Source organism: Phoenix dactylifera, chromosome 8 (genome assembly GCF_051530095.1).
Source record: "Phoenix dactylifera cultivar Ajwa chromosome 8, Ajwa_hap1_PhDact_Kaust_v1.1, whole genome shotgun sequence".
Taxonomy (NCBI): Eukaryota; Viridiplantae; Streptophyta; class Magnoliopsida; order Arecales; family Arecaceae; genus Phoenix; species Phoenix dactylifera.
Window position 1 is genome coordinate 21,499,673 of NC_143197.1, and position 12,263 is coordinate 21,511,935.

The window sequence follows — 12,263 nt, forward strand, 5'->3', positions numbered from 1 at the left end:
TAAATGTGAAAGCTTTGGAAAATTAATCCTTCTTGCTCAAATGCAATGAGCTTCATCGTATTTTTGTTATCATCCAACCCACAATGTAATTATAGTTTACCAAAAGCAAAGTAGAGAGAAACTAAAAGGGCCTTCAGTACAGTAAAGTTATTAGACATTCACCATCGGACAATTTAAAGGGCCTCATAGCTCGAACAGGAAATACGAAGTTGGATAAAAAGAAGGTAGAAAAGAAGAACCTCCCATGGCTCTAGAATCAATTCTTGGCCCTCAGAGCATTATTTTCTTTAATCCTTGCCCGGTTGTCAAGTTTAACAAAACGTCTCAGGTCATCCAAAGTAAGAGTTTCTGTGCCCTCTCTCCGTAGTTCGCTCAATGGAAGACGCTTATCAAGCAAGTGCCACAGCCAGTCAGGATAGTCAGAATCTGGCATGATCTTGGGATCAGCTCCATCCTTGAGAATATTGGCTCCAAATACCATGGTGCTCTTCAGTTCTTTGCTTAGCTCAGAAGCTTTAGCAGCATCGCCGCCGCCGCCCTTTGCTCCCTTCTTTGACTTGCCACCAGCTACTGCAAACCTCCTGATACCCAGCACCTGAGCCGCCTCCTTTGTGATGCTATTGTGCCTCAACAATCTTACGCAAATCATCGCCATATTCTTATTTCCTTAGCAACAATTTTACTGCATTTGCAATTTTTGAGAAAAAAAATGAAATGAATTGCATCTATAGGACTGCATTATAAATCAAAGGCCATATTATCCATCTATCATTGCATTGAAACCACCAGACCATTAAGGTGACAGGCAATTAACACTACATAAAAAGAATATACCAAAAGGAACATGGTTATATACACATAATTCTAGTCATACAACAATACATTTCTAAGTCTTTGTACAAGTCAAAGCACGGGTCTCTTTGCCACGCTTCAGAAAATTTCAAGATAAGGGCATAAAAAGTAAATATGAGAAAGACAGGAAAAAAATCAAATGCGAACTGGATCGGTTTGTCTTGAATCTTAAACATCCATTTTACTATTCTATGCTGATGATCCACCCTACTCGGAATTTCTGTTGGCTGTTGAATGATAACACTTAATCTAGAACTATTAAGAGCCTCTGGAGCAACAAACCCTCAGCCTAGCATAACCACAACAAAGGGTTCCTAAAATTCAAGAATGGGGCTCAGAATAATCAACCCACTAATCCATCACCAGCCTCAAATGCTATGTTGTTCAATTCCAAAGACCACAGATAAATGACTCGATGAACTAATGGAGGACCTATTTGGATGCCAGAATTCATTATCCAGCAGTAAGATCTTCCGCATGAGAGAAACTGAAGAAAGGAGGCAAGTACATAGAGCTTTTGTTGATTTCAAGAGGGTCAGAGTTTCTAGTGTCCCAAAATTTTAGGAACAAGTTAAATCACCTTTTTAACAGAACCAAACTTCCGAGATTACTAGAATCGGGAGCATCCTCAACTACCCTTTGATCCTTCTCTCACAGCATCACTTATTGCTTGAAATCTCCAACGAGTTGGGATCTTATCTCCGGATAATGGAATCCAGCATCCAAAAAGCACATAGAATGATTAAAATGACTATATTGAGCATAACATTATTGAAAGTTAAAACATCTATTAAGGTTTCTTGGCTCTGAACTTCAGCATCTTTAGGTCTTTAACAATCATCTGTTATATTTGTGCGATTTCTCCATGGGATAAAAACTACAAAAAAAGCGCAGGAATCAGCTGACCTAGTTCAGGTCAGCAAGCAGAAAATGGCAAGTTGAAGAAAGGTTTGCACTTTATATCAATACCATTAATTCTCTGAATTTTTTGCGAACATAGTTCCCTGCAAAATACTGCTTTTCGTAGTAAAAATGTTTTTTTCTGCAGTTTTATATTGCACATGAGATATGCACAGCACTTTCATGTGATGCTTACGTATCAAACTACTTAGCCAATGTCTTATCATAGTATGTTCAATACAAAGCATCTTACATACAGAAAAAAAGTAACTCATGCTCAAAGAGAAGTAATCATTTTTTACTTTTGAATTAGACTCTTTGGTTTCAGCAAAAAAATTAGACTCAGGCTAAGAAATTGTTCCTCTGGCATGAATGCAGCTTCCTAGATCAAGCATTGCCTTCCTCGCTCTTTTGTCGACTCTTTCCAGGTCTCTAGGAGCCTTGTGGGGTTGCTCTTCACTTGCATAAGCTTAAACTGTATAAGCAGCAAGGTATGTCTCCCAAATTGCCACCATTCCGGTAGGGTATTTATTTATAGTTGAACATAGTTTATGATCAAATCTTGATCTCGGAAAAAAAACCCTAATACTGCAGAAAATTGGCTAGAAATCCTGTAGCTATTTTTTTTAAAAAAAAATGGAGTAGTTAAATTTTTAACAATTGCAAAGACCCAAATGAGTATTCCACCATTTTCAGATTTTAAGGGTTAAATTGCATAGGACTATTACTAGTTTAAAATTCCCAATCCAGATGATGATAACAAGTATAAAACAAAACCCACAGAAAAGCAAAAAAGAAAAGCACTAGTGCATAAGTAGTAGGCCTTTATCTATAACTTTTGTCAAATTCAACTAGGGCACCCATGAACCAATTAAGGCCTTTCTATTAGCCCAAGCCCAGTTAAGTTTGATACCAAACAAAATCTCAACAAGTGTTCTATTGGCACATACATGCACAGTATGTCCCCTTTTTAACTTATTAAAATACTTTTTCTCTATGTGACAAATTACCAATATGTACAAGAGTAAAGAGATAAATGGTAACGAAGATTATGCAAAGCAAAACATCAAGAAAGCTAAAGCAATGCATAACAGAAAAAAACTTACTACTGATTAAGCTCAACGAGCACGAGTACAATCATCTTCATCAGCCAATCCAAAATACCATTTGCTTGCAGAAAATCCAAGGTTCAAAATCATAATCTGATAACGATGAAGTTTCAAACTTGAATTAAATCAAATAAAGACGGAGAGATATAAATCCAAATACAAACTCAACAAGGATTTCCAAACCCAAATCAATCATCCATTCCATAGAAGTTTCAAGAAACTCCATCGGCTACAATAAATTCAACCTCTAATTCTCCAAAAAGCTTAAGCCCTTAAATGAATGGATGGACCTTATCTTCTTGGTATTGTAGATGACAGAGGGGATGGATCATTTACCCATTGATCTATTGCCAACTCTCTAGCAATACCAAGCTCCCCTGCCTTGACAGTTTATTCAGAGTCTTGAGTTTTGCCATCTTAACAAACATCTTAATTCAGAGTTCCTGTCACCTTACTTGACTCATGTCTATGAAATCAGAAATCCCAGTATTGCAGACCTTCATTTTTTCCCATGATGAGCATATGTTCAAATTGAAGCACTTTAATTGTTAAAAATACTAAATTTGATTTCAAAAACCAAATGATTGTCAAATAGAAATGAAGCTACATGACTCATCATAAGGGAAAAGTTTGACACCAACCATCCACCAATAGAAGAGTTCAAGCCAATATATCCACAGCAGATGAAATAGTCCAATGATGGAAAGAAACCAAAAAGATCAAGTGATGTCACAAAAGATTTAAAATGAATCAATATTTCGTTGCTAATAAGATCACAGAGCATCAAGTGAAAAACTGAGTTAGGCATTTTACTGTTTGCAAGGACTTTGCCACTCTCCATACAACAACAGACCAGCCATTTATTAATTTCACCACAACTAACAAAAAATTCAAACTCATATGCTGGGATTATTCAGAAATTTTGACATTTTAGCGAGCTAAGCCATTTCCTTTAATCCTTTTAATCATCACTTGTAACATATGATTAAAATATTTGATAGTTGTCTGGTTGTATTTTCTTTACCAGTTACTACACATACCAGACACTTTAATTAAATTATGTTAACAGAAAATTAATTAAGGAAAGGAGAATTTGTTATCTTTTAATAGTATTATCAAGTTCAAGATCTACCATTGGAGGAGCAGAAACCCCTTGATCGCCACTATATCCTTCATAGGTAAAAGAAAACGGTAAGTTGGGTGGAGCTTAGGAAAACCAATTGCAGAAACTGAACTAATAAAAACAACTTCCAGAATATACTTGCGGGATTAAGTGTACAGTATTCAGGAATTATAAGGGGAAAAAAATGCATATAACATTTACCCACCAATTGCCATAGTACAAAATGAACAATCACACACATACACACATATTAAGGGGTATGGTCAATTTGCTTCATAATAGTTTTGATCCTCTCTACAGCTGCTTCCATATTTTTTTGTGCAGCTTCATCCATAAGCAGCTCACATGTTCGATTCCTAGGCTGTATCTCTCGTCCTATCATCTCATCAAAGAGAAGACATGCCCACACGATGTTACCTACACTACACAACCCATGAATCAGAAGCGTGTATGTATCAAGATCTAAACTCAAATGATGTTTATTGATGATATCACTCAACAAACTGTGTATGTGGTCATCTCGCTGTCTCAGTTTGAAGCATAATTTGAGCAATGGCCTGTAAGTTTGAAGATCAGGCTTACATGACAAATTTTCCATCTCCTTCAACACATTTAAAGCATTTTGCTCTTGGCAGTGGTGGCAAAAAATTGATATCATTGTATTGTAAGTCGACAGATTATGCCTGATCCCATTCGTTTGCATATCTACATCAAAGATGTGAGCAGCCTCATGCAGTCGACCTGCTTTTCCTAGAATGTTGATCAAAGAGTTGTAAAAAAGTAAATCAGGTTTACAACCAGATAACTTCATTCTCTTCACTATATCCAATGCTTCTTCAAGCTTCCCTGAGTTAGCAAGAGAATTCATAAAAATGGTGTAAGTGACAACATTTGGAGGGCAACCTTCGGCAACCATTCTATCAAGGAGGTCATAAACCTCCTGAAATTTATGTTGGTTACAGTAAGCTTGCAGAATAGTCGAGTATGTAATTACTGAAGGTCGAAGTCCCCAGTTTTTCATCTCCTGCACTGTCCACATAGCCTCATCAATCCTACGTGCATTGCACCATCCATGGACAAAAATGTTAAATGTGAAAGCATCAGGAGGGATGTGAGACTTGAGCACTAAAAAAGCTTCACGAGCAACCTCAACTCTCTTCTCTTTGCAAAGAGTGTCAAGCAAAATATTCATGGATCTAGTGTCCTTATCAAAGCCCATAGTCTCTAAATCATCAAACAACTTCACAGCCTCCTTCCATCTCCCGGCACCTGCAAGTCTTCTCATGATCTTGGCCATTGTTTCTAGAGTAACAAGACCCTCACTACGCAACTCGTGTACCAAATCCCACATCCGGTCCTTCTGTTTCATCTTCCCCAGTATGTCCACCATCTTATCGCAAGCACATGGAGTATGTTTGTACCCTGACTGGGAACTAGCCCACTTGAAGAAACCCAAAGCAGACTTCCAATCATCTCCAAACCTATGAAGTAAACTATCAACAAGGTTTGGTGTGAGTTGGACCCTACAGCAAGACTGATCACTCTGGAGTGATTGAACAACATCCTCGACCGTCTCATTACAAGCCTTTAAAATCACTCTCCTGATTTTCTTGGCATAAGTCAATTCCTTCAACTCAAGAGAAGAATCTGTTGTCAGGTATTTTACCAGCAGCTGCCGGTGGGGGGACGGAGAAGGCGAGAGATTTGTAGAGCGGGCTTCAGAAAGACCAGAAACAGATGAAGGAGATATCAAACAAACAAAAGAACGATAAAAACTACGACTCATGTTCCCCTTTGCGAAGGCCATCGAAAGGAGAGAGCGAGAAAGAATGCCAAAGGAGTCCTGCATCCCCCAAAGCGACCCTACCATTAGATTCTTCAGCTGAGGGTGACCCGATTACTCTAATTTTTGAAGGTGAAAACTATGAAAAACAAATTTGTTGCAATAGTTCCTGAATTCTCCCAATAACTTCCTAGTTAATCAAGCATTCAAGATCCATGAAGCAATTAAATCAATAAAGAAATCAACCAAGAGCATGCATCAACCACGAGGCGAATGAATTAGTGGTGCAATTAACTCTACTATCACGAACTGGGGTTCAAGAAATCTATCCACACAGCAAGAGACCGAGAGAGAGAAGGGGGAGAAGGGATGGAGGCTTACCAGCGAGAAGAGGAGAGCCGCCGCGCGCCAGTATCGCCGGCGGGTAGTCGGATGAGAGCGTTGAGAGGAAAGACGATAAACCCTACATGAACGAAGACCCGACCCGTTAATAAAAAGAATGGAACTGCGATCCGACCCGTGTGTAGTTCGGGTTCAGCCATGTGGTTCAGACGCCAGGCATCCCCCAGAAGTTGAAAACGGGATGAAGTCCGATCCACCAGAGGATTATGTTTTTTTTTTTCCTTCCCTTTGACGAGTTTATGAATACACTCAATAAAACCAGAAAACACAACCTCGCAGATTGCCTGAGGTAACTCTCCCTCTCCTGAACGCAAAATACTCCATAAATGATTAGCCACATAAGCAGCCATCCAATCAGCAGCTCTATTGATCTTTCTAAATACATGCTTTTCATTCATTGACCCGCTTTGCTTGCCGGAGAACACCATGTCCTCTTAGGTCTTAAACAAAAAAAGTTTTTTGCATATATATCCCCATGTATATGGGTTATTGCATATTCATCCATACAGAAACATTATTTGCATGTATCTCTTATCATCCTGTTGTTATATTGGTACTCTTTTGCTGCAAATCTAATAAAAGGGGCATCATTGCCAAAATAGGATGATTGGAGGGTGTTTGTGTGTATATGTGTGTGCAAATAGTGATTTGCCAAGAACAAGTATGCAATGAACTAGATTTGTAGGGTATATATATTAATAATCCCTAAAAAGTGTTCAATCTTATGCCAACCATTCATGGATAAGGGATTACCTAGGAGGCAACATTGAGTTTACTTTTTGTTCCCATAGTCGGTTGACCATAAATTCCAATTCAATCCCTAGGTCAATGACTATTTATTGATCTCTGACCCACATTCAAGACAAGGTGCTTCTGTGAACAAAGAAGGAATAATTATGTATGCTAGACTTTTGGACATGCTATGTCCAAAAAAAATCCATTTTTTAAAAATGCATTGTGCCTTTGATAAAAGAACAGTAATATTTTTTTTTAAAAAAAATCCATTTTGGCCTAGAATATACAAGGAGCGAAAACATGGCGGTGGAGTCCAACCGTTGGAGTTCGCATCATAATAAAGTAGATGTAGAAACCAGGGAGTAAGAAGTAAATAAAATATGTCCAAGGATTGATTGTTAAATTGGATCCAGCTTTTATTTTTCATGAAAGTTTTTGGGAAAGTATATTTATTTCAGTTCTAAGATTTTAGTACATTCATTATTACATCACCTTAATCTTAAATGGGTAAAATGAGAACAGAAAAGGGTGTTTAGTTTTCAACTCTTATTTAGATTGATTTTTAATGATTTGTTTGCCAAAAATTTATTATTTTTTTAAGTTTTTTGCATGAATATCCTTCTAAATATCAGATTTTGCATGAATACCTTTCCAAAATTGATATTTGCATGTATATTTTCATAAAATTATGTTATTGTACAAATACGGTTGTTCTAACTGTATTAAAAAAAATATATTTATATTAATTAAAAATAAAATTTAAATTTACAATGACGTTATCATCCTTACTCCTCGTTTTTCTTCTCTCCTCCCCTCTCTTGCCCTTTAAAAAAGAGCACCGTGCAATTAATTCAGTTACAATGGCTAATGGCCTTATAAGCAAACCCACTAAGCGAATGGGAAACAAAGAAGAAGAAGAAAATGGCTCATTCAGTTACAATGGCTAATGGTCGTCGGAGGACCCGTCGGGACGGGTGGGGTAATGGGTGGCGGAGGGGAGGTCCATGGCGGCCGCACAGGCGGCGGCGGCGGCCTGTACGTCGCGAGGGGAGAGGGTGGTGGGGCGGGGGAGGGAGGCGGCGAGGTCGGAGAAGTTGAGGACGGCGGCGGTGCCCTTCACGCTAAGCGCCACCACGTCGTGGGCCCGCGCAGCCATCTCCGGCGTCGGGAAGGTCTCGAGCCAGATGCGCGACTTCTTACGGGGCTCCCGGATCTCCGACACCCACTCCCCCCATGCCCGCTTCCGCACGCCGCGGTACATCGGGTGCTTGCTCCCGTCCCGCGCCTGCTTCCCCCCACCTCCCATCAAACCTCTCTTCTTCGGAGACGGTGATGGCGAGGAATTGGCGCCTGCTTCCCCCACCTCCCATGAGCATGGCATTGAGTTCCTGCAGCTGGTTTCGGTTTCGGAGGAGGCCATTCGATGTGTTCGATTCCGAAACGGCTGAAACAATTATCTCCTGGGAATCGTGTTCAAAGGGCGGCTGAGGAAGCGTATGGGGGTGAATGAGGAACAGCCATTTGGATTAGAAGCAGCCAGAGGGTACGCAGCATATGGGATTCTCTAGGTGGTAAAAAGGTTTAGATAGGTTGCTATGTGGGATCACGCGGTTGGAAGAACAAGTTAGCTTTCTTTTCTTTTCTGTCGTGTGCTGTGTGCGGAGAGAGAAGAAAAGAGCGACTTGATGTGGGTGTGGGGAGAGGCCAGAGGAAGTGAGGGAGACGGGTGGGGGCGTGGGAGGGTTTTAGTAGAGAGCGGGAGGGCTGCTAGGTGCGCAGGGAATGGATAACCAAGTGCGACACAAAGCCTTTTTTTTTTCCTGTGAGAGATGAAAAGCGAAGAGAGAAAAAAAATAAGAATAATAATGTTATTTCAAATTTTAATTTTAATTTTAATTAATATAAATATGATTTTTTTTAATACCGTTAAAACAACCGAGTATTTGTACAATAAGAGGGTATACATGCAAATATTAATTTTGGAAGGGTATTCACATAAAATCTGATATTTAGAAGGATATCCATGCAAAAAAATCTTTTCTTTTTGTACTTTTTGTATTTGTGATCCAAATCGAATGCACTCAAAATGGCAATGTAATAAAGTTTTCGACATTTCATTTAGCTTCCATATCCATATCAAACAACTATAATAAATAGGAATCTAAATTCATCATCTTATTCAAAGTCAACATCAGTCCAGAGCATCTACATAAATAGCCAACCCATAATCAAAATATTTAGAAAAATTATGAAGCTACAAATCCATGACCAACTAAAAAATCTAAAGCTCTGCTGCATAATTGCCAACCTTACTAGTGCGTACTCTAAGCCTGGAACATCCTGATCCTACTTATTTGAAAAAAGAAAAATATAGATATCTGAGTGACACGCCTCAGTAAATAAAACTTATATTATTTTACCAGATCAAACAGAAGTTTTTCGATGTCAATATAATATTTTTAAAAAATAACGGTTATTGAAAAAAAAACGTATTTCATAGTACAATATGTTAATATAAGTCATAAAAAAAATTATGCATAAACAAATCATCCATATTTCATAAACATGGTTCCAAGTTCATTTGCCAATGCAAATTTTTTGATACTCTCATATTTGAACTAAATAATAATGTGTTGTAGGCCTGATATCATGTTCTTGATGATCGATTATTTATGTATTCTTGCCATGATTTATTTGCATGTAAAGTTGGCTGACACTATTTATAAAGAATGGAATGCTTTTAGGTTGATTGCTTGTTGTGATCACCAAAGTAACCTTAGGCATGAAAAACCAGAAATTTTCTATAATGTATAATTCTAGATAAATATAAATGGCCCAATAAGTTTTAATAGTGTAATTATTGCGTCTAAGCTATTGAAATGCTGAGTTGATTCCAAAGAAGCATCTTCATGTTCAATGCTTAGACGGATGAGATGGTAGTAGTGTGCATTGGATCAAGTGGTATTTTATATCCAAAGGTATGGTGTTTGCTTGTACCCGATGTGTATGTCTTGCTAGGTTCACCATGATGAAGATATACCACTAATGGGGTATAGTCACTAGCATATTATGGCACTTGCCCAAAGAAGAGACAATGATGTACCTGGTTGCCTGCTGAAGTTAAATATAAAGAAATTTAATTTTCTTTGGATAAAATTTAATTGTTATTTAGTCTTATTAATCGATGATAAAGTGAGCATGTATGAATTGCAGTATTTATTCTCATAATCATGGATAGCAGCATTGAAAAAATTCCTTTTCTTAATGTTTTTTTGAATGAAAAATAAGAACAATGCTCATATTATGATGTGCTGACCTTGACCTAGTATTCTGAGTGGATGAACCTTCACCACTTACGAATGAAAGTAACAGTAGAACAAAGGAGACTTTTTGAGAAATGAGAGTATTCTAGTGCCTCAGTTTGCTCCTAATGAAATCCAACGTCGTTAGGCATATTAGAGGTTCCATCCCTTCATCTAACAAGGGACATATTTTTTTGGATACTATGGAGCAGCAAGTTGTAAGCTCTAACAAGAGACAAAGGCCAGCACCCTAATGACGAGATTAGTCGCCATGAGCTATATAGACAAACTTGGTATGTACGAGCACATTATGAAAATGAGATATATTTCAATGCAGTTAAATGATAGCAATATTTCTATATTTGATGTATTCTTAGTCCACTTTATTCTTACTTTTCTTCCATCTGAGTATGATCTCTTTAAGATCTCCTATAATACATACAATGAGGATTGGATAGTTAATGAATTACTAACCAAATGTGTGCAAGAGGAGGGATTGAGAAGGAAGAAGATAGAGAATGTGAACTTTGCTTCATAATGGATTGGTGGAAGAGCATATAAAGGAAAAGGTGTACCCAAAGAAAAAGGAAAGAAAATATTAGCTGTGGTTTCAGGTGAAGCCAGCAATAAGGTTATCAAATGCTTCTTCTACAAAAAGAAAAGATACTTAAAGAAAAACTGCATAAAGTATGAAAATGACTACCAAGGGAAGGTACCCTTTACACTTATGTATGTTTTGAGTCTAATTTAGTAAATATTTCAAATTCTACAAAGTAGATTGACTCTGGTGCATCTGTGCATATTGCCAACAACTTACAGAGCTTTCTATCAAGAAGGCCTCCGATTGAAAGTGAACAATCTAGTGTCACTGGAAGTCAAGCATATTCACATGTCAAGGTAGTTGGATGCTACAAGAAAGTCTTAGATTATGGATTTGTCTTAATTTAAATAAGATATTTTATATTCCTTCTTTTTTCAAAAATTTAGTTTCTGTGCTTGCTTTAGTCAAAGTTGGTTTACATGTTTCGTTTGGAAACTCTACACTTGATTTAATAAAAGACTATTATATTCCTTCTATCTTTACAAGCTTTCCTTCGATCGCTTGTTTGAGCGATCTTTCTTTGTAGACTCTTCTGTTGGCAATAAAATAGATAGAATTAATGAAAATTTCTCTACATTATGGCATCGGAGATTGGGGTATATCTTGAAGAAAGGTTAAATGATAAGTGAAGGATGGGAACATAAGATTAATAAAAATTTCATTGATTTTGTGTCCTGTATTGACTACATAAAGACAAAGCAGACACATCTAAGAAAAATACTAGGAGGAGTAAAGGAACTTTGAAAATTATTCATACATATGTATGCGGGCCTTTTTTTCCCATGTCTAACAAATGAAATGTATTTTGTCACATTCATTGACAACTATTTATGGTATATATATCTTTACCTTCAATTTGATAAGGCTAATATTTTTGAGACCTTTAAAGAATTTAAAATAGAGGTAGAGAGACAATTAGAAAATATGATTAAAATAGTCAAATCAGATAGAGGTGACGAATACTACGGTAGACATAGATATTGGATAAAGGCCAAGACCATTAGTGAATTTCTAAGGAAACAAGGCATTGTACCACAATGCCTAGGCACATCAGATCAAAATGTTGCAGCTAAAAGAAGGAATTAAATGCATAAAGAAATGGTTTGAGCTATGATAACTTACTCTATCCTGTTTATTGGTATGAGGCTGTAAAGACAGCTATGCATATCTTAAACAGACCCTACTAAGGCAGTTTAAAAGTCTCCTTATAATCTATGAACTATTAGAAAATCTAGTTTGGAATATATGTGTATATTGAGATACCCTGCTGAAGCCAAGGTTTATAATTCCCAAGAAAATGTATTTGACCTTAGAACGACTATTGGTTTTTTATTGGTCATCCAGAGAGGTCAAATGGGTATAGATTCTACTGTCCATCTTGTACACCACAAATATTAGAAACTAATAAATCTAGATTTCTAGAGGGTGGCATTTTAAGTGGAAGTGGAAGATCTTG

At 37.4% G+C, this 12,263-nt stretch overlaps 2 protein-coding genes and 1 pseudogene across 4 annotated transcripts; all 3 read right to left on the minus strand.

The window, feature by feature from the left end:
* Window positions 1-6,280, minus strand: LOC103718685 (uncharacterized). 3 transcript variants are annotated; one of them, XM_017845604.4, is made up of 3 exons: window positions 6,149-6,233; window positions 2,859-2,954; window positions 1-682 (listed from the first exon to the last, which is right to left on the minus strand). In XM_017845604.4, the coding sequence occupies exon 3, from the start codon at window positions 653-655 to the stop codon at window positions 257-259; it is 399 nt and encodes a 132-aa protein (XP_017701093.1). In that variant the 5' UTR covers window positions 656-682; window positions 2,859-2,954; window positions 6,149-6,233; the 3' UTR covers window positions 1-256. The 3 variants fall into 3 exon arrangements, with proteins under 3 accessions (XP_017701093.1, XP_038972396.1, XP_008805830.1); XM_039116468.3 differs by lacking the exon at window positions 2,859-2,954 and adding an exon at window positions 3,994-4,031 and having other exon boundaries at window positions 6,149-6,202; XM_008807608.4 differs by lacking the exon at window positions 2,859-2,954 and having other exon boundaries at window positions 6,149-6,280.
* Window positions 4,097-6,213, minus strand: LOC103718684 (Tetratricopeptide repeat (TPR)-like superfamily protein). Its single transcript, XM_008807607.5, has 2 exons — window positions 6,149-6,213; window positions 4,097-5,827 (listed from the first exon to the last, which is right to left on the minus strand). Exon 2 carries the CDS (start codon window positions 5,789-5,791, stop codon window positions 4,235-4,237), a length of 1,557 nt encoding a protein of 518 aa, XP_008805829.2. The 5' UTR covers window positions 5,792-5,827; window positions 6,149-6,213; the 3' UTR covers window positions 4,097-4,234.
* Window positions 6,281-7,625: 1,345 nt separating the features above from the next.
* Window positions 7,626-8,324, minus strand: LOC103718697 (dehydration-responsive element-binding protein 3 pseudogene; annotated as a pseudogene).
* Window positions 8,325-12,263: the final 3,939 nt, after the last annotated feature.